The 27418-nt window shown below is 39.7% G+C and overlaps 2 protein-coding genes across 2 annotated transcripts in view; one reads left to right on the forward strand and one right to left on the reverse strand.

Annotated features, from left to right (window-relative positions):
* The first annotated feature begins 2688 nt into the window (after nucleotides 1–2688).
* On the forward strand, nucleotides 2689–4399 carry LOC139443179 (uncharacterized). Its single transcript, XM_071224140.1, has one exon. It carries the CDS (start codon nucleotides 2692–2694, stop codon nucleotides 3601–3603), a length of 912 nt encoding a protein of 303 aa, XP_071080241.1. The 5' UTR covers nucleotides 2689–2691; the 3' UTR covers nucleotides 3604–4399.
* Nucleotides 4400–8502: 4103 nt separating this feature from the next.
* LOC139443123 (uncharacterized) overlaps nucleotides 8503–27418 on the reverse strand; it is a 111504-nt gene continuing 92588 nt past the window's right edge. Inside the window, exons 12-23 of the mRNA XM_071224071.1 lie at nucleotides 26541–26636; nucleotides 24397–24470; nucleotides 23787–23870; nucleotides 22429–22572; nucleotides 21212–21313; nucleotides 18539–18587; nucleotides 18272–18389; nucleotides 17007–17139; nucleotides 16115–16261; nucleotides 14424–14558; nucleotides 13260–13431; nucleotides 8503–13008 (exon numbers count right to left, since the gene is read on the reverse strand). Coding sequence (XP_071080172.1) covers nucleotides 12794–13008; nucleotides 13260–13431; nucleotides 14424–14558; nucleotides 16115–16261; nucleotides 17007–17139; nucleotides 18272–18389; nucleotides 18539–18587; nucleotides 21212–21313; nucleotides 22429–22572; nucleotides 23787–23870; nucleotides 24397–24470; nucleotides 26541–26636 — 1469 coding nt within the window. The 3' untranslated portion in view covers nucleotides 8503–12793. The remainder of the gene's footprint in view (nucleotides 13009–13259; nucleotides 13432–14423; nucleotides 14559–16114; nucleotides 16262–17006; nucleotides 17140–18271; nucleotides 18390–18538; nucleotides 18588–21211; nucleotides 21314–22428; nucleotides 22573–23786; nucleotides 23871–24396; nucleotides 24471–26540; nucleotides 26637–27418) is intronic.

Consider the following 27418-nt stretch of genomic DNA (forward strand, 5'->3'; position numbering starts at 1 on the left):
TACTTGTGTCACAACTAATAATTTACAATTACTTGACAAACATGACATACGATCTAAGTTCCAGATACCCTTCATTTACATGAAACATATATTTATTTGCAATAGGTTTTATCAAGGGTTGAATGTAAGATCTATATCTGTGATGGTATACTGACGTTAGATGGTGTAATGTGGACGTACGTTGAATTAATCGTCAAGAAAATAATATCAAATATTTCGTCGGCGCAAGCGCGATTTAGGTAGATATGAGCCCAGTCTACAAACTCCGCACACTCTGTCGCAGTGATGACATAATGTTTTTATGACCTTTCCATGTTTGAAGTCAAACGTGCACCGATATCATAACAGGTCTTTGCATAACGGAGACTGAAGTATTTTGAATTTGTCAGTTAGATCCAAGAGACGACTTGACGGCTTTGTTTCAAGAGGTCAGTTGATAGATCGGCCTAGATCTTGAATGCCTGCAATGAACACACATTAATCTTTTTCTTGTCCTAACAGTAACACCATTTGTGATATCAATTTTGTCTGGTTTCGTTTTGGTTAATTTCGAACACTTGGTAACTTTGCATTCTCTTGTTTCATTGTATCAACCCTGACAACAATTTTAACACTTCCTCTTACACCTCAGCACAAAACGGGAGCAGGAGAAAAGGTTCCAATGCAAAAAGCACCAAATTTTGGACAAAATGGACCCGAAAACGGACCCAAATAAAATCTGTTTTTTAGTGTATACAATTATTTAGTAAGGATAAGATATTTGGATGGACAACTTCTTTATTACAATTAGGAGCGATGTTTCAGTGTAGGTTCTAACATCATTATTAAGCAAGTGTTAGAACCTACACCGAAATGTACATGCAATTAGGAGCTATATTTCGGTGTAGGTGTAGGTTCTAACACCATTATCAATAACGAAACGTCGCTCCTAATTCTAATAAAGAAGTTGTTCATCCATATATCTTATCCTTACATAGTATTACATGAGAGTGTAGCCTCCAATTTGACATTATTAATTGTTATTTTGTTGGTTTTACGATTAGTAGATCTAATTTAATCCAACAATTGTCACCTCAAAAGCCAGATATGCCAGAGACAATGACACATACTGGAGAAGTGAGGATTGGTGATGGCCCAAAATTGGTCACATATGTGTATTAACTGTTTTTGTTTGTTTTTTTCAATAACTATAATTTAGGAGAAGTGAGGATTATTGAGGATAATGGTTTAAACAATATTTATTTGAAAAAGAAATGGGTGTAATACAAGTGTAAATGCCTACATAAATACCTCGATCTCCTGTACAAAACACGGCCTTGATATATATGCTGGAATTTTTAAAGATGTACAACCAGTTTCATCATGATAAATAAATGCATTGTTTACTTAACAGGATTCGGATTAATTAGCATGATTAATTACTTTGTTTATGCAGCATATGTAATCAGCTGGTTTGGATGCATCTTCCCGCGGCAAAGGTGGTTTGGATGGGGATAAATTGCTTCTACTCTGAAATGCATTTAAGAAGTTAATTGAAGTCAGACAGTGTTGACAGACCATGTGACATAATGATCAATCCAAAATAGGCAATCTATAAATGAACTAAGTCATAAAATGAGTTTGTGTTCATTATGTTTCTCCAAAACTTTTTGTGGCTATTTTCTTCAAATGTTTTGGGACCATTTTTGCATGAGGCCATTTTCTCTGTAACTCACACAAAACACATGCTGGTAGATACCAACAAAAGAAATGAAGTAGATTGAGTTAGCTTGTTTGTATGTTTACATTGAGCTTGCACAATGACTAGTAGGTGGAAATATCTTGCTCCCAAAATAGCACAAATACTGCAAGCCTTGTCGTGTTATTGCAATTGGGCGACGTTTCGGTGTAGATTCTAACACCGTTATCTAGCAAATGATGTACAAACTAGGTATGAGCATGATATATATACATAACAATAGATAGATGTTTATATAACAGATAAGTTTGATGTACACTGATTACTTTGTGTTAATCCCATACCCATCAATCACTGTACATCAACCCTATCTCTTGTAAAACTTGTCTTATCATAACTACCTATCAATCAGTGTACATCAACCTTATCTGTTATATAAACATCTATCTATTGTTATGTATATATATCATGCTCATACCTAGTTTGTACATCATTTGCTAGATAACGGTGTTAGAATCTACACCGAAACGTCGCCCAATTGCAATAAAGAAGTTGCTCATCCATAACAATTTTGTCTTAGTTACCATTCCTACTTCTAAATGCCACTCAAAGAAGTAATACAATGGTCGCAAGTTCGTATCTGACGGATTCTAACAAAAACTGGTTGCTGGTCTTAGTGACATGTGACCTATGGCAGAAGTCATCCTCACGAGAAGTTATGTCGCTGTATTCTAAATCAGGGTTCACTCTAGGAATTTTCTGACAAGGGCCCTTTATGTGAAAATTTCAAATATTCCAGAGGTACACCCACAATTGACCATACAGCACAATGCTAAAGTGCCCATTGTATTTGAAAAGGTGGGCCTTTTTTCAAATTTAGGGGCTAAAAGCACAAGGCCCAACCCTAGAATTATCCCTGCTAAATGTGCTCCGAACATTGAAACTGAGACCTTTTTAGTATAGCAAGAAATAACTTTTTGTCTTTTTTTTTCCTTTTTCAGAAGAGAGACCATATGATGTGTGACCTTGAAGAACTTAAAGAAGGTCATGCAGAACTCGCAGCTCAGTCAGGAATCCCCCCACATGCCCCTCCTTGGCTTGACGTTGAAAAGTTTAACAGGGGCAGAAAATTCTTTCAGGAATATTTCTACAGCAATTTCCTCGCCATGTTTACATCTCTTGTTGGTGGTTTGAGTGTCATAAATCTCCTGGAACCTCTTGTTTTCACTAAAGCCTCGGATGATCCCAGGAAATCCTGGAAAAGGTACTTCAGCACATTTCGCCATGTCACATGTTGGCACTATGGAGATGTCTGGGATAATGAAAGTGATGCATATCGGTCTGTTGTTGATGTCAGGAAGATTCATAACAAAGTTGCGATGCAGATGAACAGTTCGCAGCAGCCTGAAAGACTGTATTTCTCCCAGTACGACATGGCATTGGTGCAGTGTGGATTCATGGGATGCATCGTCCTTTACCCAGAATACTTTGGGGTTCCTTTCCATCAAGCACAGATTGATGACTATGTATATTTCTGGAAAGGAATGGGATACTTGCTGGGCATATCTGACAGATATAACATATGTAATGACGGCTATAGTAGTGCCTGGGAAAAGTGCAAAGCTATCGAACAGAAAGTTCTTATCCCTGCTTTGAAAAATCCACCGAAGGATTTCCTTCGAATGGTGGAGGCATTCATTGGAGGAGCTAACCTCATGTGGAAATTCAAACTGTTGTCCTTTGAGTCTGTCCTAGCATTTGGTCTGGAGGCTATGGGAGAACCAAGGCCCAAGCTAGGCCTAACTGACACTTTAAGACTTTATTTCCAGAAGATGATGGTGGTGTTAGTGCGTCATTGTTCTTTCTTTCGAAGGCAGATAAACAGAAATATGGAAATGATGATGGGATGTTCAAAAATGAAATGATGTCCATTTATATGTATTAAAATATTTGACAGAAAACATCTTTTACGTCGATATGAAAATTTTATTCTTCTAAAAGGCTGTGAAAACTGTTCCTATGTTATATATTTGTGTCACCATGACAGAAGGTCACCATGTACGACTGTGAAGCTGATTCTTTTCAAGGATGATTGCAGTTATCATGCATATAATCAATACCAAACCCATAGTTGATGTATGTTTTTATTTTGTAGATGCATCACGTTTATTCCATTCCTGTAGGTGTTCACAGCGGTGCTGTCCCTTGAGCACACCAGAAACATGTTCGTGGGATCAAAACCTGGTTCTCCCTGATTATATTTCTAGGTTTGTCAGCACCATACCAATGCTCGTGTGTTTTGTCATAACGACTGATTTACGACACCCATTGTCTGAAGTATGTTTAATTGCACAGGCTCATTACCCTGGAGCCATGACATCAATATGCCTTGAAACACTTAATTGCTGTTATTTATAAGATGCTAATCCTAATTGTTAATCCCCATCTTTGTGTACATCAACTGTCTGCCATCCTGCTGATGAATTACTGTTTACATTTATATTTATTACTTACTAAATGTCAGGTGACCTCGGCTATATAAGCTTTGGTCCAGGAAGAGAGATTGAGAGAAAAAAAGAAAGAAAGGTCTTACCCTTAGCCTAGCTAGGGTTAGGCTGGGTGCTCCGGGGCACCAAGACAACAAGCACTACCACTATGCGCTGACCTGGCACATAGTGTCTTTTGTATGTGTATATCTACATGTATAAGTAAAATTGTATATACCGCAAGCCATCGTCTCCAAGTTGTCACTTCCTATTGAGAACCATATGCCGACCCCTTGCATATACGAGTATGCAAATTATTCATTAATCAACGTCAGACCGACACACGTTGTTAGTTTCACCAAAGTGGTAAACATCGGAGACCTGCATCACTTTGGGCTCTCCTCCCACGGTAAGCCGACACTTATAAATATAACTGGAATACTGTTAAGATCAGTGTAAAAAGCAACTCACTCACACAGCACAATCAGAAACACATTCTCAAATTATGTAAATATTAATAGTTTCGTAATAAATTCTCTATTAGAGAGACCCTCTTACATGGAAATGTCACCTAATCCGTGTTCTTTTGGGCAATGCATATTTCAATGTTATAAAAGTTTCAACTGACAATAAATGTATACATGGTATAGAAAGGTTTGGGTGTGGAACACCCGGACTGGATTTTATCATTCAGGCCTTGTGGTTTCATTCAATTCAATTCTATGGACCGGCATTTGTCTGTGCTTGACAGCCTCGGGTAGTCATACAGACCCTGAAACATGTATATCCAATAAAGCCCATGCAAGTCTATAATATTTGGCAAGTCTAGATTACTGCAGTATCTGAAAATGAGGATGAACCTTAACTATAAATTTAACAACTGTTTTTTTCTGTAAAATATGTTCATTTCAGAGACTAGATGTTAGCTTAATCCTCGGGGTCTAATTTCAACTGTTTATTGATCTGCTAGAGGAGATCCCTAGTAGCTAGTGACCATTTTGCTTGAAGTGATAAGCAGCTGGCATTTTCTCTGTTGTGTGTGAAACCACCATTGTGTTCCTTGATCCTACAAGAAGTTAAGCTTTGTTTTTGCCCCATATTTTTTTTTTAAGTTCCTAGTAATTTGTTTTGACAATTTTGTTATTGTTGTCTTTTTACATGGTTTACAGGGCTTCTTCTTCCACATATTGCTTGCCACCTTTTCTCAGTTTAGGAAGTAGACAGCGTTTGTGATACAGGGCTCCAGATAACTTTTTGAGCAATTGAGTATTTTACTCTAGGGTTTCTATTTTAATTGGGTTGTTTCATTTTTCATTGGGTAACCAATATTTTTTCACTCACCTATTCATCATTCTATTGGGTTCTCCCCCAAATTAGTGAACACTTTAAGATATAAAAAAAATAAAAAAATGTTTCAGATGTTTATAACTGTTCGAAATATATAGGCTTGACTCGGAAAGTAAATTAGCTGGTAATTTTGTTATGGAAATTAGCTCCGTTCATTGGGTATTTACCTGTTTTCATACATTTGAGTTTTTCATTTAATGCATGTGTTTCTGTACGCAAGTTAATTGAAAGTAATTGGGTTTTGACAATTTTGGGGGTTATTTTACTCAAATACACTGCGTATCTGTAGCTTTGTGATACGAAAGGAAACCTTTACAGCCCCAACCAGTGCCTTCAAGGAAAATGATCGCACCATTAACAATTCTCCGAGTGGGAGCAAGACAACCTAGTTCAGAGGACTTGCACCTCCCTATGACATAAGTGAAACAAATAAATAGTATTATCCTTTTCATGTTTTATTTTACCAATTAAATCACCTTACATATCACATCCAAGTACAACAATACAAGGGAAGAAAAGCTCTTGTAGGTATTGTTCATACCTATAAAAAAAAGTACATCACAATAAAAAGAGAAATATTCATGTTATAACTGCTTCCATGGGAATTTTGTCAGGCTAAACAAACATACAGAAAACATTCAAACAAAACCAATGTAACACAAACATGACATCCTATATGACAATGGAATGTACAACATACCCATTTAAACAAAACATTGACAAAGCTGATCGTGGAGGAAGATAAAGAGAACACAATCGTGGTTGTAAAACAACGATGCAGATGTAAATCACAATGTTTATCACCAGATGCACACTCGTTCAAATGCAGATTTCATGTTGAGTCATGACTTGATTACCCCACAGAGATCTATACACACATTAATATGTACATGTGGTCTTGAAGAGAGGTCTGTAAGAGAATAGAAATTAAATGCCAGTCTGCAATATTTCAATTTACATGTACATGTATAAATATCATGGCATCCTTGGCCAGGCAAACCACTCAAAGCTGTGGTTTATCATGAGTTGACTGGGACTAGACGTGTGTAGATTGATCCATCTGTCAATTGTCCATGACCAGATGGCCGCACACTGATGACAAGTATAAAAAACATCCATAATTCCATAAAAATACTGTATTTGCTGTTTTAAGCGCCCTGCTCCTATAAGCTCCCCAAACTAACTTCTACATAAATCTGTATTCGCTGTTTTAAGCCCTGCTCCTATAAGCTCCCCCTGACTAACCTCACATAAATCTGTATTCGCTGTTTTAAGCGCCCTGCTCCTATAAGCTCCCCCTAACTAACTTCAACATAAATCTGTATTCGCTGTCTTAAGCGCCCTGCTCCTATAACCTCCCCCTGACTAACTTCTACATAAATCAGTAAGTAATCTTTTGTATGTTTATGAAAATTTACACAACAATCCATATTAACTTTAGTATATTACACATTGTTAAAAGAAAATAGCCAAGTGATGTTTTAGTTTCATAGACGTTTGAACGAAGTTTTTTCACTACCGCTCAACTTAACTTGTGTATCATTTTAATAAATGCCCGGGGTGCTTTCGATGGCAAATATGGTACTGCTTATCATTTACCTTTCATTTCATTTTAATTGAAACCCCCCCCCCCCACACCTTTCTTGAAGAGACATGGGTATTTATGCAGAAAACGTCAAGTTTGTAATTATACCACACACCTCACTTGCTGCTTAGCATCCTCCCAAACTGCAGAATGTTGGACTTCAAGAACATATAGGCCTGTCATCATGCTGAATAATGCCAGTAATTCTACACTGAAGGACGGTGCTCAAGCTATCACAATACTAAATGCCCTTGAATCATCATGTGACCTAGGACACATTAAACCTTTTATGTTAGTCAGTACTGATGTGTGATTTTTCTGAACAAAGATATTCATCAAATATTTTGAATATGTTTCTGTTTGTCGTTTAAAGCCACACTCAGCAATATTCCAGCTATATGATGACAGTCTGTAAATAATCGAGTCTGGGCCAGACAATCAAGTGATTTACATCATGAGCATCGAACCGCACAATTGGGATGGATGACATGCATCAACCAAGGCAGCGAGCCAGACCACCCGATCCCATTAATCGCCTCTTACGGAATGTTTCCGACAGTATGTGGGCAAACAACACAATTTTGACTGAACAAAGAGTATCTGTGGGAGTGAGTGAATGTTTTCTCACTCTGCGCTCCTATTCCCGTGTTTTTACAATGACCTGCAAATAATCATGTCTGGACCAGACAAACCAGTAGTTGATATAATAAACAACATCCCATTTCGCCAGGAACATGATAACCTGTGAACTACCATCCTCCCACATGCCCCGTCTTAGGACAAGCAATAGCGCAGGGGGCCTGTGTCTCAACTTTAGAGTATAGTACTGGTACATCAACACAGTGACCGTGCCCACAAGTCCAAAAGAAGCACTGAAGATAATTTCAACACCAACTAAAGTCTTATCTTACTAGTCTGAACAAGGCCAAATCTTTAGTTTCTAGAATTTCTTTACCTAAATTTTCTAGGTCATTATGATTAGAAATAGGAACAAACCTCATAAAGAATATTGTCAGGGTTGATTTGAGATCAACCACAAAGAAAAGTTGATGTTCAGTAATAACCTTTGAATTTCTTAGATAATCTGGGTCAGAATCTTTAATGTTCAAAACAGCAAAACCTACTTTCCAAAACCTAGATAAACAGTCTTCAGAGATGATGTTCACAATAGAGTAAAGGAGAGCATGAGTATGATACAGCTATGTGATACAGATCTAATGTAGGTTATATAATATATATATATCACCATTATAACACATCATCTCTGTGACAACAATGTACACAACTTACCAAAGTATCACAGACAGATCTAGGCACAAATGGCACACTACAAGAGATTACAGACACCAACTAACATGACATTCAATCAACATGGCCAGCCTTTACTGTGCATGTATGTTAGATCAGGATAAACATGAGCTGTTTACAATGAGAGTCATATTTTTATTTTTATTATTTACAGATATTTCCCCCGAAATAGATCAGGAATATAATTACGGGGAAAATTTGAGACCTGAAAGGTTTAAAAATGAACAATTATTTCAAATTATTTTTTTATTCAAAAACTCAAAAGTTGTGAACATTTAGTAAATATGGTTCTGATCTGGAAACCAAGATATAAAATCTGATACCTGTCTTTGATATCCCCTGACCTCTCACTTTTCCCTAACTAAACCTTTCTTTCACGTCTTCCACATTGTTTTCAACATTTCCAAAGTGTATATACATCTCATCAATGTATCTCTATCACTCTCATAAGATAATTTCCACAACTTAGTTGTCTGGATATCTCCTTGTAACTTGTGATCTATGGCAGATCAAGAGCAGGTTTCATGGGCTTTCCCCCACCCCTCTGAAAATGTCCCACCTCTGAAAAATCCTGGATCCGCCTCTCTATACACTTGGCCTCTACACCGGCACATACTAATATTAAACTCAACAATATCATACATGATATACTGATGTATTGGTTTTGTTCTGAATTAACACCCAAAAAATGCCAATAAAAATGTTTTATTTAGAAAAATCATCCTGTTATCCAGTTTATCAAAATCATAATATATTCACGCAATTGTATTCTGAATTAGCGTATTGCAATACATATAAACAAAACATCATGTTATTAACCTCCCGACTTTGTCTTAGGCTGACTATATACACTCATGGAATCTCTTTCTAGTCATATGACAAGTTTTGAGTTGCTCTGTTTTTGTTCATTAGCAGTTGAGCATTTGAGCAATGTATTTAAATAATGATGGAAATTTATTGGACGGATTTATCTAAAATAAACAGACAGCTACTGTAAGAGATTCACTTCGGTTATATATTCATCATGCATCCAGTCTTTTACATTCACCTGTAAATACTATTTGCATAGTAACTACACTGCAGCAGTAAAGCCTGATAACTATATCAAATATGAGGAATATCTCAACGTCAACTTCATTGGCTAAGTTCTGAAACAATGAAGATATGATTCATAACGTCAAGCTATAATCTAACATTCAGACACTCATGGGCAAATCATGGGACAGAAGTGCTTAGAATTATCTACCACATGACTAGACATAAATGTCCCGTTTTAACACGAACACTTTGAGGATGCTTTGATTCAAGGTAAATAGGAAGTCTACAGGATCATGGTCCAGTCTACATTAAACGCTTATCCACACTTTACAGCTTGATAAAATAAACATAAGGAAATGATACTTGGAAGGAATGATGTGTTCTGCTTATTGGAGCTTCTTGAAGAATATCTGTAGGAGTTGAGTCGGGTTGAAAGCCATATAATATCTACGGTATTTAACCATGATAAAACTTACCGGAATTTGTTTTTCATACATTTAACAGCAGCAGTAGAAGATGATAAAATGTTAAATTGTCATTCTGACCATCACCAATGAATTTTAGGCCAAATAACAGAACAATAGTTTACACCCATTAAACTGATGAACAACAATGATCACCATGGTCTTCAACCATGAAATGCGTGGTGATGTCAGCTTCATGCTTGAGGTAACCATGGTAACTACAACATTATCAACAGAATCTGTACATGACTGTGGTGTGTACAATACTTAACTGTGAGGCAAAAATATAAAATAGTAAACTTTTTAACCCTCACCATCTTTTTCTGTCGTATCACTGGGCCCCTTTCTCAAAGTAAAGATGATCAGAACTCCCATGCTTTAACATATGCTTATGATAGTCGTAGCGCTAAGATCGCACAGTGGAACCGGGCCCTGTAATATGCAACAGTGGACTCGTATTACCAGACAAACACCTGGTAACCATACACTGTATTCTTACTGCTCACATAGCACACTGATAGTTGAGGGTTATAGGGGTTTGATTATCATTGGTTTCACAGTACATACAGGGACGCCACCTTGCAGGGGTGTCAACACACCTTAAGAGAGCCCTTGTTTTACCCCCCAAATCTCAAACAACCAAACTTAATCCCAAAGTACCAATTAATAACAACATACAAAATGTTTGATTTTGAACGATGTTCAAACATAATGGACCACAGGCATAACATCATATGTTCAGATGAACACCACGGGTAAATGACCATTTGAGCTAAACCTGTTCTCAACAGCTGATTTTTATGGTATTTTAAAAACACATTTTCAGAGCAGAAAAAGTGACATTTTTCACATATTTGGCAGTCGACAAAATAGATGGGTTGACTTCACCATATTGTATTCTGCCATAGGTATACAATGGCATTAAGTACTAGTTGTGATATGCGAAGACAAGAAATCAAAAGAAGGAAGCAAATCACTGTGGTTTTTTCACAAAGAAAACAAAAATAATTCTGCAAATGTAAAATGTCTAAAAGTGTGGTCCCAATTGTAAAAATGCTCTCTAAAATCAGTGGAATGAAACAAATATATAAATGCAATTGAAGGTAACATCAACAAGTGCTTGATAAGGAAAACACTGTACTTGTTCACAGGACTCATATTACAAGATGAACACCAGGGCACACTTGCACAAAGCGATCTTAGTGCTAAGATGATTGTAACTCCCATCCTTTAACATAGGCTTACAATAGTTGTAGTGCTAAGATCGCTTTGTGCAAGTAGGCCCTGGTCATTCTGCACTGCGTTCCAACTTTTGACATAGTACTATGGCTGTAGAGGGTTATAGGGCTAACCACTGGGTTCACAGTATGTCTAATGGCTGACAACAGTGCTGTGACCCAAAGAAGCACTTGGTATGTGTCTATGTCAACAATACCCTCAGCAGGACGTCCTTGGTGCAAGACCGAGTTGGTTTGGTGGATCAATAGAACCTGACATAAAGCTTCATTGGTCACACAGGCTGTTTAGCCATACTTATCTCTTGTAAACTGTGCAAGAGTTTCCTGTTGACTTCCGCTAAAATACAGCATGATGTGAATAATAAATAAAGTATTTGAAGACCAGTCTGACTTGATACAGAAGGGCTGTCATGATACTTCTACCCAAAGTATCAATACATATTGTGATAAATGAGCCACAAAAGTACATGTATGTGTTGTGATACATACATTTCACATTTCATTTTATGTGAAAATGTTCATATGGCTATGCCTAATAAGAATTTGTTCCAATCAAAGAGTGCATATTTAACTCACATGACTAGTTAATTTAGGCTAATTCTAATTGTATCATCCAATCACATTTAACAAATCAGGTAACGCTAGTCAGAGGAGTTATCCATCTGAAACTTAATTTTCAAAATTGATACAGGATCAAAATATGAATCAATATGTGTATCACATTGTCATTAACATTTGCGATTCATCAATACATTAGTGAATAATAACAGGCCTAAGAGACAGTCTTACATAATCCCACAGTTTAGCAATAGAGTCATGTCACCATGGAAACTAGATCAGGTTCAGATTGGATACGTTCTAGATGTGTTTTCTAGGTGAGTTTCTTTATCTGTTTTTGTGATAGGGTAACAATGGTTCTGCTAGCAAATTCAGATTTGCTTAAGGTGAATGTTTGTATGAACTGAATACTACTGAAGCAGATGGCTGCTTCCACTGGGGATGAGATCCTAAGTACAAGTGCTGGTCTCTTTAAATCGGTGGCGAGATCCAACTGTTTACTTCTGATGTGGTTCTCATGTCCCCATAAAAAAGTTGGAAGCTCAGAAAATATGTGGTGGTGAATAAATTGAAAATGAATATGTTCAGACTCACTGTTTTTGGTGGATGGGAAGAATTTGGAGCTATTTTGGTGTCAGGAAATGTGTAATGTACCTTTCTGGGGTCAAATCCTTTGTTTTTGCTAAGCATATAACACTGTGGATGATTCCGTCTGTAGACCCAGATCAACCCATTTGACAGTCAGTTGACTTGGTCTCATGTAAATGTCTTACATAGTTGAGTGATTAAAATATACTTGCTAAATACATTCCATTAATACTCTTGTTTGTAACATCAAGTTGATTGATAAGGTGAGGTGAACATTTTCAAATCATTTCATAAAATTAAACTGTACAAACCAAAATATTTGGTATGTCGATTCATTTGAACCACAGCATCTTTAGGCTCTATTTGACAATTCCAGTGGTGAGAAATACCAATAGTTGACTAGGTTACTGAGCTGAACCAAATTTGTCTGAGTACAAGAGTACTGCTGTTATTCCTAAGCCGATGTTGAGGTGCACTACGCTGCAGTAGAGCACTGTTCTGCACTAGAATCGTTCAAACAGTGCTAAGTTGCCACTCTTCTTCTGGTTGACTCTCCGATCCCACATCACGAACAGACCCAGCAGTATCAACCCTACAATGATGCCCCCGAAGGCTGAGCCAATGGGGTTAGGTGGTACGAACTTTGACAGCTTTTGTTTCCTCCAAATGTCGTACAGTGAAACTCCACAGTCATCCAGATCTGCCGTCTGTGGGGCCACTGAAACAGGAAGATCTTAACATCTATAGTCTCTTCTTATGACAAGCATGGCTACTGGACACTAGCCCCATTCCCCTCAGGGTCAAATGTATAGGATCAATCGAGTACAAGTTTATTTGCAACGCTTCATGTTTTTGGTTCAAGCATACAATCATTGTAACCTTGGTATCTTTAGCCTAAAATCATGACCTACTTTCAAGATCATAAAATTTGGAACGCTCAGGCCTATTAATCATTTTTTCAACACCTACCTCCTTGTACCACAGTGACCATGACCTTCACCGGGGGCGTGGCATTACAGTCCAGCTGAGATGCAAAGTACAATCGGCCAGCCTTCCTGAGCGGGTGCAGGTGATGCGTGGTGTTCTCAGCCGGCCCCTCCAGCATCGTGGCATCGCTGAAGTTGCAGCTGCTGTAGGCGGCCTGGAACACCAAACAATACTGAGCTACTGGTTTCAAAATTGGAGAGTTCTAAGTGTCAGTGTCTCTAGTATGTTTTGGCTTGTAACTGATCTCTGGTCTTCAATGACTGCATCAAGCATGATGGACAATGTGTCCTTGTCATAACCATAATGTTAGCATGGAAAGATCTAGGGTGTTCCTTGATCAAAAGTAAGAGGAAAAGATCTTGAGAACCCATGACCCCTGTTAACTTGACCTCTATACATGATGTGTATATGTATCATTCATCCTGTACAAACTAAAAGGTGGTACTTGTTGTTACCCTGTCTGACCTTCAGCATTAAGGGGTTAAAACAAGGACTGGTCGGCTCAGAGTCAGTTTACTGTGTCTGACTGGGGTATTCATTTTGAACCATGGCATGGTTTCTCAGTGGGATAGCACTATAAATCGGCATCAGTCTGGACTAGTTCAAGCAGCCACACACACACACGTGCATGCATGTCGCTTTATAAGTGCAATAATCTTGGATGCGTCATTAAACCCAATTTCACCTCACCTGCACCAACTATGAGCACTGAATAACACACTGCTAGTTCTAAATATCTTCTTTTTATAACTGAGGCATTTTTTGGAGTAGATTGCAAGCTAACAGCACAGAGCTATAAGCGTTACATATTCTGGGATCAAACATGCAGATACTTTGTGAAACACTTTAGATATTTCAGCATTTGAAAAGTGTGATTACTTACTTGAGAACAGGTGTTATATATTACATTTAAGAAAAATGTGTGAAATACAGAGATAGCAATGGAAATAAATGGTTCTGAAACAAAGTAAATACTCAACCTTATTTCAACCTGGTGGCATATTAAGATTGGCATCCAATTGATTTCAATTTCCATTCTATAAGCATGAGTTCCACATGGCCTAGATGTTACATGACTTGCAAACATTGTTAGTTACAAATAGAATGGCACATTCTGTGTGGTGCATTGTCAGCACACCAACCTACTTTGGATGCCAAGAGGTAGACGGAGTGGTTGGAGGCGTATTTGAAGATGAGTCTGTCTCCAACAAGAGCATACACGCTGGGCAAATCTTTGTCCCCGACAGACCAGAAGTGGTCACTTTCACCAATGAAGAAGTCCTGAAAGAAGTGTTTTCTAAGTTTAAAGACCATATCTGAGTCACACACAATGGCTGGAAGATGAAAAGTACCAGGGTACCTGAAAACATCACCATGGAATTCTGCATACATCACAATGGAATTCTGCATACAACACAATGGAATTCTGCATACAACACAATGGAATTCTGCATACATCACAATGGAATTCTGCATACAACACAATGGAATTCTGCATACATCACAATGGAATTCTGCATACAACACAATGGAATTCTGCATACATCACAATGGAATTCTGCATACAACACAATGGAATTCTGCATACATCACAATGGAATTCTGCATTCAACAAAATGGAATTCTGCATACATCACCGGTCTAGTAACTAAAGGAATATCTTCAGCAACTCTATCTCTCAAAACATTTCATTTATTCGAATAAACATTGAAGTATCCTGAACTTTGGTTACTCAAATCCCACCAGATTGACTCCAGGGCTTGACTGTAGTGTCAACAAAAAGCAAGTAATTTGTCATGGTATCAGGTTTTGTTGAGAATTCAATGATATCATGAGTTGAGTACCTTGCAATAAGACCCATGGGTAGGAAGAGAACACAAAGCAAACATAGGAATATGATGTTAACCTACTGTATTTGACATAATAAGTGCCCCGCTCTAATAAGCGCTCACGGCGATATTTGCTAATATACTGGCTAGTGAACAATCCCAGTTAGCACCCCTTCCGATTGATAGATGTATACAAGACTTATCTATTCACGTATAATACGCACTCGTGTGTTACATGCACCCTTATTTAAGGGCAATTCAATTTTTGGAAAAATATATCTGTCGTACATAAAGATTTCAGGCTGTCAGCATAAACCATGAAATTTATCTTTCAACTCTGCTTTTTTCACCAAAATAATATTCTAATAAGAGCCCCCTATTTCTAATTTTGAGAGTGCCCTGGGCACTTATTACAGTATTATTGGATTGAGCAGCGCATGAAAGGAGTGCTTGGTAGCTATTCTAATGCCTTGAATGTTACCATTTAGATCATTCTGGGGTTTGTGACTGAGTATTTCAACATATCCTCATCAAATATGCATTTCTGACAACACATTGCCATACTGTGACTTTCAGTGCCCTTTTGATATGAGGGAACTGGGTGTCATTTTGGAATGTATTCAGGACACCACAGTGTGGTACATGGGACGCAAATAAAATTATATTCTGTACGCAGATTCAACACTTAAAAAATAGTAATGGTGACATACAGATTTCCTTTATATATTTTATCTTTCAGTACTATAACTTGGAATCGAACCCTTTTCTAAGTGCTTGTAGGATTTGTGTTATGTAGTATTCGGGGTTCAGGGGACTTGGAGACTTGGAGTTAAACATTTGATGATATTCAGGATTCAGGGACGGTGTGTTGTTCTGCCATCTTCACTACTCGTTACATCTATCATCACTCAGTCCCTTGCTGTCCCTCCTTCATACACAGTTGTAGCTGCAGTGATAGGACAGTTGGTGGAAGGGTTTCTGGACATTAACCTTGTCCTTGATTCCTACCTTGGGGCTTGTGCACAGATCCCTTGTGATGGTGGGCAGACTAACATTGAAGGGCTTCTTCCCGATGACAGGGCTGTGTATGACCAGCTTGAGGAGACCTGATGCCAGGGCCTGGATCATGGCCTGGGTAGACTCCGGGACCTTACCCTGGCACCACAAAATTTAAAAAGATCAATAATATACAAATAATTACTCTTAATATGTAAAAACAAGGACCTGAAGACCCGACCCCCGAGGAGGTCAAGTCAGACTTTAAAGTTTAGGAAGCCTTTCTACCGTCCTCTGTTTCATCACAATAACCTAGCTGTGAACTGTAAAATGTTAGTACCAGACGTCATCTTGTTTTCTAGCAGACGTGTCAATATTAATCACATGACAGATCAAAACTGATCATACGATGAGTCAATATTCAAGAACAATGCCAGTCACATGATTTGGGGGTCTACATTGAAATGTATCGTTTTGTAACATGGTACGGATTAACCAATGGAATTGCAAGATTCTTAAGAGGGGTATAACAATAAATAATGTTTCAATTTAAAGTTTACATAATATACAGCTTTTACATTCGATGAGAGGTCAGTCACAGGACCGCGAAGTTCATAAGTTTATGAACGACACAATTTGACGTTCATACATTTTTCATGCGACCGTATTCTTGAAACGACGTAAACACTGATGGACTACTTCCACATTCCGGGTTGAACCCCTGATTGAAGCTCCCCCGTTCATACAGTTTGGCCCTCACTCTATGAAGGTTCGCACCTCAAATGAACTCCCACAAAGTGAAAGTCAATTCTTAAATAATATGTGCATTTGATAAATAAACCTAGTAACTATGCAGTTATCCTCACATGCAGTAGTACTATTCCCGACACTGAGAGTAACTCACATGAGCCTTGTATGCCTTGTCCCTGTCCAATGAAGGATGCAGCTCCAAGGTGATGGAGATGTTCGTTGTCAGGATGGTGAGGTTCGCAGTCACTGATCCCTCAGCTTTCCTGGGGATGTTCTCCACCAGGATACTGCAGACAAACAAGCAGTATGATTAACAGGGAGACCTTAACACAACACACATGCATTACCAGTGGGTCACTGACGTGGAAAGGGACATAGAATTGGTACCACAGGGAAGTACCCTGGGTATGGTATTGTCGACAGGAGGGCACCAGCTAACACACAAAGAGATCCACATTTCCAGTACAGTGCCTTGATTCAGCGAAACTTACCCACATTTTTTCCATTTGTATACGTATCCTGCATTACTCCTTAATGCATTTACTGTTTACTTTTGACAGATACGAAGCTGTGTGGGGTCCAGCTGAACAGAAAAGTTGTTCCAAACAAGTGTGAAGCACAACCTAAGCCACGTGGCCACGGTAGCAATGACGTCACATAAACTACACATTACTGCTTGTCACCTAACAGACATGTTGCTTCAATAAATTGTCCAATTTTTGGTCTAACCTGTGGTCTTGTTTCATATTCAATATTCGTTTGAGACTATCAAGCAAAGGAAAAGTACTGCCACTGCTATGCATGGTGATTTTTTCTGCAGGACTCTTTCAGCATGTACTGCAAGGCATTCAACATGTCCAGTACAAAAGCCCTGTTATCCATGGAGGGTAGAATTAACCCTTACCCAGTTTGTATACTATATTTTGAATGCCCACTAATCTACTGATTGTAGTTATTATTATAATATAATAATTATGCACGAACACTATGTCATCAGTCACTAACTTGCGCTAACAGACATCAACCCAGACAACTGCCCCGAGCCCCATGGCGGGGACTATCTCTGCCCCCTCATCCACAAACACTGTGTCACAAGCCACTAACCTGTACTGTAGGACGTCCACCCTGTCCAGGACAAACGCCCCGTGCCCCATGGTGGGGACTATCTCTGCCCCCTCATCCACAAACACTGTGTCAGAAGTCACTAACCTGTACTGTAGGACGTCCACCCTGTCCAGGACAAACGCACCGAGTCCCATGGCGGGGACTATCTCTGCCCCCTCATCCACCAACACTGTGTCACAAGCCACTAACCTGTACAGTATGACGTCCACCCTGTCCAGGAGAAACGCCCCGTGCCCCATGGCGGGGACTATCTCTGCCCCCTCATCCACAAACACTGTGTCACAAGCCACTAACCTGTACTGTAGGACATCCACCCTGTCCAGGACAAACGCCCCAAGTCCCATGGCGGGGACTATCTCTGCCCCCTCATCCACAAACACTGTGTCGATAGGCAGCATGTTCACCAAGGGACCTGACAGAGATATAAGTAAGAGAAAGGTGGTGAAAAACATTGGAAATCAACCTTACCCAACTTTAAATATTCATTAGAGCTACGTACAAACTTACATGATGTTTTTAGGCCTAGTCAGCACTACTACAGTGTTTTCATGCTAGACTTACATGGTGCTCCCTCAAGCTGCGTACAGTACCAGATCCCCGGGGAGCTCAGCTGCAGACAAAAGACAGAATCAGGTCTTTAAAAGGCATTTAGAAGTGATACACATACGGAAGAGAATATATGGATATCAACTTCTTTATTATGAGGAACACAACGTTTCGGAGTATATGCTTACTCCTTCATCAGGTGATCTGATCCATATATTCTCTTCCTTAAAAGAATATATACACAACAGTATAGACAGTGCATGGTACAGGGTCTGTAGAAATATTGGGAGTCACATTTTTGCAAGTGAAGCAATCACACTGAACAATACAAGGGACATTCATAGTTATTCCTAATCAAAGGCACACCTTTAGTTGGGGCTGTGAGCACTGTTCCATCCAACAGAACACCATTGGTTGGGTCTGTAAGCAATGATCCACGCATCAGGAAACCATTGGATGGGTCTTTAAGCACTGATCCACCCATCAGGACACCATTGGATGGGTCTGTAAGCACTGACCCACCCATCAGGACACCATTGGATGGGTCTGTAAGCACTGATCCACCCATCAGGACACCAATGGATGGGTCTGTAAGCACTGATCCACGCATCAGGACACCATTGGATGGGTCTGTAAGCACTGATCCACCCATCAGGAAACCATTGGATGGGTCTGTAAGCACTGATCCACGCATCGGGACACCATTGGATGGGTCTGTAAGCACTGATCCACCCATCAGGACACCATTGGATGGGTCTGTAAGCACCGATCAACCCATCAGGACACCAATGGATGGGTCTGTAAGCACTGATCCACCCATCAGGACACCATTGGATGGGTCTGTAAGCACTGATCCACCCATCAGGACACCATTGGATGGGTCTGTAAGCACTGATCCACCCATCAGGACACCATTGGATGGGTCTGTAAGCACTGATCCACCCATCAGGACACCATTGGATGGGTCTGTAAGCAATGATCCACCCATCAGGACACCATTGGATGGGTCTTTAAGCACTGATCCACCCATCAGGACACCATTGGATGGGTCTGTAAGCAATGATCCACCCATCAGGACACCATTGGATGGGTCTGTAAGCAATGATCCACCCATCAGGACACCATTGGATGGGTCTGTAAGCACCGATCAACCCATCAGGACACCAATGGATGGGTCTGTAAGCACTGATCCACCCATCAGGACACCATTGGATGGGTCTGTAAGCACTGATCCACCCATCAGGACACCATTGAATGGGTCTGTAAACACTGATCCACCCATCAGGACACCATTGGATGGGTCTGTAAGCAATGATCCACCCATCAGGACACCATTGGATGGGTCTGTAAGCACTGATCCACCCATCAGGACACCATTGGATGGGTCTGTAAGCAATGATCCACGCATCAGGACATCATTGGGTAGGTCTGTAAGCACTGATCCACCCATCAGGACACCATTGGTTGGGGATGTAAGCACTGATCCACCCATCAGGACACCACTGGTTGGGGATGTAAGCACTGATCCACGCATCAGGACACCATTGGATGGGTCTGTAAGCAATGATCCACCCATCAGGAAACCATTGGATGGGTCTGTAAGCACTGATCCACGCATCAGGATACCATTGGATGGGTCTGTAAGCACTGATCCACGCATCAGGACACCATTGGTTGGGTCTGTAAGCACCGATCCACGCATCAGGACACCATTGGATGGGTCTGTAAGCAATGATCCACCCATCAGGACACCATTGGATGGGTCGGTAAGCACTGATCCCTCCAACAGGACACCATTGTTTTGGGATGTAAGCACTGATCCACCCATCAGGACACCACTGGTTGGGGATGCTAAGCACTGATCCACCCATCAGGACACCATTGGTTGGGGATGTAAGCACTGATCCACCCATCAGGACATCATTGGTTGGGGATGTAAGCACTGATCCACCCATCAGGACACCATTGGTTGGGGATGTAAGCACTGATCCACCCATCAGGACATCATTGGTTGGGGATGTAAGCAATGATCCACCCATCAGGACACCATTGGATGGGTCTGTAAGCACTGATCCCTCCAACAGGACACCACTGGTTTGGGATGTAAGCACTGATCCACCCATCAGGACACCACTGGTTGGGGATGCTAAGCACTGATCCACCCATCAGGACACCATTGGTTGGGGATGTAAGCACTGATCCACCCATCAGGACACCACTGGTTGGGGATGCTAAGCACTGATCCACCCAACAGGACACCATTGGTTGGGGGTGCTAAGCACCGATCCACCCATCAGGACACCATTGGTTGGGGATGTAAGCACTGATCCACCCATCAGGACATCATTGGTTAGTGGATGCTAAGCACTGATCCACCCATCAGGACACCATTTGTAGGGGATGCTAAGCACACTCAGCCATGACTATGACCCATATGTTGCCATATCCTAACACATGCATTATGACAGGGTTTGAAATATATGTTTACTTTCACTTGTCAAAAGAAATGATCTGCTACAGAGCTGGCATCTAGGTAATGGTAAAAGACAAGGTCAAGACAATGTCACAAGTACTTCTTGTATTTTAACAGTCTGTTCCAGTGGACTTATTTCAATTTTGACCCTGTAAGACCTGGATCACAACCTCGGGGAGCAGCCCACTGTGGAAGAGTCAAGCGACTGCACCTACCCTGCCCTCGATGATGTTATCATCAGTTGTCTTGTCCAGGGTTTTCACCTTCACACTGACCCATCCCTTCCAGAGCGCCAGGAGGAACTCACTGCTCAGATCCTGTCAATAATACAATGACATTTGCATACACAAACAATTATCTATATTGTAAAAACATAGTATGTCCTCGTGTTAGGGGTTTTTGAGCCCCTAAGAAGCATTTTTGGGAGGTTTAACATACACAGACAATGGCCGATATTTGGGTTTTAGTGTTTCGACTGTCACTGACATATCACCAGAGAAAAACACTGGTTTAAAAAAAAATAGTTTCCCATGACTTTTCAATGACTTTATAACAATGTTCTATTTTCCAAAAAAATACCAGGCCTTGGAAACTCAAAAAAAAATTCCAAGACTTTTCTCCATACGAACCCTGGTTAATTTGACATATCACAGTGAGTAGGTGAGTGAGATCGGTTTCACGCTGCTTTTAGCACTATTCCAGCAATATCATGGCAGGGGAAACCAGAAATGGGCACAGCACAGAGATGCAAGTATGCCCCAAAGAATTCAAATCTGTAAAGTTACTATGTTGAGTTTACTTGCAACAAAATGTATTTAGCCCACTTTGACAGAGACCAGGTATGGAGCTTCCGCTTTATTTTCATTCAATCTTTGAAATTGATAGACAGGACTAAAGTGCAAATTAACCTATTTATGTGCCAATTTCAGTCTTTTGAAAGTGATATGTTAACAATGTTATGATCTTCCCATTTCTGATAGTTGCATCTAGCCATGGGACTTGCACTTGAAGGGATAAAATACAGACCCTTAGAGGTCACTGTATCAAGAGTTGGTTTGTATCAAAGAGCGTTCATTAAATTTTGTTTCAAATATACTGCAATGACCCTTTTAATGGAACTGTTTCGATGAGAAACATATCGAAATACTGCGGTGAATTGTCCATGTGTGCGTCTTTTAATTAATGGGTGAGGGTATTTCAGCAACTATTATTTCTTTGGTCTTCCTTCTCACTATCCAGTGCATCCACATTCTAACAAGTCATGACCGATGTTATAATCTGAATCAAATAATTGAATCTGTGCATAATATATGCACTGCTGTTAAACATTTTCTTTCTGAGACATATGATGGTAGCTTTAGCTGTATTACAGCAACCAAAGTCTACACATCCCGTGATTGTACTCCTTGTAATGCCTCCTTGCTAGTCCTACCTTTAGCATGCCTTTCACGAGGAAGTCCCCTGTCTTGTAGTTGATGACGTTGTCTGTGAGGCTGTACATGGTGGCACCACTCACCCCCCATGAAGCGGGGCCATCTAACGTCACAGATGAGATGTTGGTGTGAATGTTTTTCAACTGTAGAAACAATCATATGAGAAACTGATTTACTAAATTAAATTCAAAGGCATAAATTTATTTTAAATACACACATAAAGAGAATAATATGGATGTAAGACCACATGAAGCATGTAAGTAACAAGGTGCAGTATCTCCCATACATGACAGTCTATAAAGCACAGTGTCTACCATACATGGTAGTTTATAAAGCACAGTATCTCCCATACATGACAGTAAAAAGTGCAGTATCTCCCATACATGACAGTTTATAAAGCACAGTGTCTCCCATACATGACAGTAATAAAAGTGCAGTATCTCCCATACATGACAGTTTATAAAGCACAATGTCTACCACACATGACAGTTTATAAAGCACAATGTCTACCACACATGACAGTTTATTAAGCACAGTGTCTTCCATACATGACAGTAAAAAAAGTGCAGTATCTCCCATACATGACAGTTTATAAAGCACAGTGTCTCCCATACATGACAGTAATAAAAGTGCAGTATCTCCCATACATGACAGTTTATAAAGCACAGTGTCTGCCATACATGACAGTTTATAAAGCACAGTGTCTCCCATACATGACAGTAATAAAAGTGCAGTATCTCCCATACATGACAGTTTATAAAGCACAGTGTCTGCCATACATGACAGTTTATAAAGCACAGTGTCTGCCATACATGACAGTTTATAAAGCACAGTATCTCCCATACATGGTAGTTTAAAAAGTGCAGTATCTCCCATACATGACAGTTTATAAAGCACAGTGTCTACCATACATGGTAGTTTACAAAGCACAGTATCTCCCATACATGACAGTAAAAAGGGCAGTATCTCCCATACATGACAGTTTATAAAGCACAGTATCTCCCATACATGGTAGTTTATAAAGCACAATGTCTACCACACATGACAGTTTACAAAGCACAGTGTCTTCCATACATGACAGTAAAAAAAGTGCAGTATCTCCCATACATGACAGTTTATGAAGCACAGTTTCTATTATACATGGCAGTTTATAAAGCACAGTATCTCCCATACATGACAGTGTATAAAGTGCAGTATCTACCATACATGACAGTTATTGAAGCACATATCTCCCATACATGACAGTTTATAAAGCACAGATCTCCCATACATGACAGTTAAAAAGGTGGAGCATCTATCATATTTTCTTTATACAACATGTAATCATTTATTTATTCATCAAATAAAATGGTCTTACCAATATTTCATATGTCAACCATCTTCCTTTAGTGAACTGAAATCCTCCAACACCATAGACTTTGTTGTTCATCTTGAGAATACACTAGAGCAGGTATTGAAACAGTGAATCAGTGAATAAATACAACTTGCTACTTAAAAGCAAATTTGCAACCAAGTCATTCAGAAATCACAAGCAGACTACCATGTTGACAGATGAGACCACAGACCATGTATAAATACTGATACATTACATGCATGTGGGGGTTGTAGGATCGATCTGGAGGGCATGGGGGCCCAGTTGTCTGAGGCGACAAAATTTGCTGTGCAGAGTTGCGTCCCTTAGACAAACCAGAAACCTATGATTGTTGGTTTGAATCCCGGTTCACCATACCAGAACCATACCCATGCTTGTGGGTTTCACCAAATTTGTAAACATTGGAGAGATGCCTTACTTTGAGCTTTCCTCCCACATTAAGTGGACACGCCATGATGTAACTGGAATTCTGTTCAAAGCAGCGTAAAACCCAACTCTCTCACTCACTGTTGGTTTTGTGCACTATATTCAAACTATAAGTCTTATATATCTGAAAATCTAGAACAACGCCTTCCTACAATCTTCCTCAACTTACATGCATGGCCTGTTCTAGGTTGCCGTCTATTAGCATGTCCAAGGTACGTAGCACTACTGTCTTCAGGAATCTCACTGCAAGCAACAGTAACATACATTGTAGTACTAAAGTGCTGGCAAATCTGATGTTTTCACAAAATGGGATACTGGATGCCTATTCAACTTGAAACAAAAATATTGCCACTGCACTTTAGCTCACATGGATACGTTGTCAAAAATTTAAAACTTTAACAAAGACATGCGCATAACACATTTTGCTGTCACAAGGCTATTCAAATATATGCTGCATAAACACAGATGACAAAATCATTAAAACATATTAAACTAAGATATTCAAACAAATTATTTATAAATTTGTAACAGAAAACCCTTGCTCCAGCATACAGTACACTAAAGGATGCTGTCATATGAATATCAGCATTAAATACTTACAGAAATTATTAATGGAAAATTATGGTAATTAAGAAGAAGGGATTCTTAACAACTTAAATGGTAACATACATATATTCTGGCTTAATTATTAAACCTGTAAGGGACTATGTTATTCCTACACAAAGTCTTCAGTTAAATACCAACTATACCAAAGCTGTTGTATTTTGTATCCAGCATGTAGTTTGTATTCAGCTAGATCTTTTTACTTGAGTACATAATTGTGACTTCACCAGTCCAGGCCAACCAGTGATTCATGCTGTAAGCAACGATCCACGTCGTCGGGGTACGATGGCACTCAGTCAACCTGTTCACCGAACCTGACCACCCCACCCATAACGGCAAGCAAAGGCTACTTGGGAATCCCAACAGGGTTGAATATTAAACTGGTCTTACTATGTTGTTTGTATGTATTTCAAAAAACTTCTATACATCTCTAGATACAGTGGACATGACATTCCTTCATAAAACAATTGATGAACCTCCCCTGTTGAGTTGGTTTACACCGTTGTAGCCCTCCAGCTTCATTGGCCAAATGGTTTCCAAGGAGATGATGTTTATGACACATACAGGATCACGGACGCTGCATGCCAGACTAACAGGCCATGACATCAGACCTATGGCTTTATTACCTGATGTAGACATTTGTGTGTTCTGACAATGGTGTGACATTGAATGTGGTGCACCTTCTCACCTAATTCGATGTACGGTATCTGAGGTATGATGTTGAACGATTGTGTGTGTTCTTACCTGAACCGATTTACAGTAAATTATCTGATATCGACATTTGTGTGTTCTTACAATGGTGTGACATTGAATGTGGTGTGTGTTCTCACCTGATCCGATGTGCGGCATCTGAGATGTGACATTAACAATGGTGTGTGTTCTCACCTGATCCGATGTGCGGCATCTGAGATGTGACATTAACAATGGTGTGTGTTCTCACCTGACCCGATATACAGCATCTGAGATGTGACATTAACAATGGTGTGTGTTCTCACCTAATCCGATATACTGCATCTGAGATGTGACATTAACAATGATGTGTGTTCTCACCTGATCCGATATACTGCATCTGAGATGTGACATTAACAATGGTGTGTGTTCTCACCTGATCAGATGTGCGGCATCTGAGATGTGACATTAACAATGGTGTGTGTTCTCACCTGATCCGATGTGCGGCATCTGAGATGTGACATTAACAATGGTGTACATTCTCACCTGACCCGATATACAGCATCTGAGATGTGACACTAACAATGGTGTGTGTTCTCACCTGACCCGATATACAACATCTGAGATGTGACACTAACAATGGTGTGTGTTCTCACCTGACCCGATATACTGCATCTGAGATGTGACACTAACAATGGTGAGTGTTCTCACCTGACCCGATATACAACATCTGAGATGTGACACTAACAATGGTGAGTGTTCTCACCTGACCCGATATACAGCATCTGAGATGTGACACTAACAATGGTGTGTGTTCTCACCTGACCCGATATACAACATCTGAGATGTGACACTAACAATGGTGAGTGTTCTCACCTGACCCGATATACAACATCTGAGATGTGACACTAACAATGGTGTGTGTTCTCACCTGATCCGATATGCGGCATCTGAGATGTGACACTAACAATGGTGTGTGTTCTCACCTGACCCGATATACAGCATCTGAGATGTGACATTAACAACGGTGTACATTCTCACCTGATCCAATATACGGCATCTGAGATGTGACATTAACAATGGTGTGGATGAATGGAGAATCACCATCTTGTTTTGCAACGAAGAAGGAAGGAGACCCTGCAACACAGGAAATAATTCAGGTTTAATCATGTTGTGGCATATACATGTTTACAACTTGAAACCAATGTGAATATAGGCAGGGTGTGAACCTAAAAGAATTTATCTAGGATTCCAAACTATGTGACCTTGTCGGGCAATTTGGGCAATTGTCAGGCAAAATTAATATTTTGTTCCAAATTTGGATTCTTCTTTTCTTAAATGTTGAGGCATGTTAACATTGCAGTCAACACGATGCATCAAAGTCTCTTCTTGCTAATGGTTCAGTTATCAGCAATTATCTGTTAAAGCGAAATAACTAACATGAATTTGTAATTCCAATTTCGGATTGTTTTACTGACATTTGCTCCAGGGAAATATTAGCATCTGAGCAGACAAAAGATTAACTCCCTCATCTGGAGGCTCTAGGCACCTAATCTACACAGAGAACTGTGCTGTCTTCTGTCACCTACAGTAACTAGCAGAGACAATGCCACAATTTGAAGATTAAAATATTTAATCGATAATACAGATTTTATTCTCTGATTTTGAACTCTTGTATTTCTTATGACAATTTCAGTCAATAGTCAATAACTGCTCTGTCTCTGTCTATACCCTGTTGGATATGGTGCTCCATGCCATCTATAAATTGTTGATGTCTAGATCATTCCATAGTAGACCTTTTTTATTTTAAGACTAATCTGACCTCCTAGTTCAGGTCCTACAAACTAAATCTTACCCGTAGTTCAGGTCCTACAGACTAAATCTTACCCCTAGTTCAGGTCCTACAGACTAAATCTTAC

Source organism: Haliotis cracherodii, unplaced genomic scaffold (genome assembly GCF_022045235.1).
Source record: "Haliotis cracherodii isolate W230 unplaced genomic scaffold, xgHalCrac1.p SCAF_5, whole genome shotgun sequence".
NCBI classification, from domain to species: Eukaryota; Metazoa; Mollusca; class Gastropoda; order Lepetellida; family Haliotidae; genus Haliotis; species Haliotis cracherodii.

Coding starts and splice junctions, on each gene's coding strand:
- LOC139443179 (XM_071224140.1), top strand. CDS start 2,692: ATGATGTGTGACCTTGAAGAACTTAAAGAAGGTCATGCAGAACTCGCA.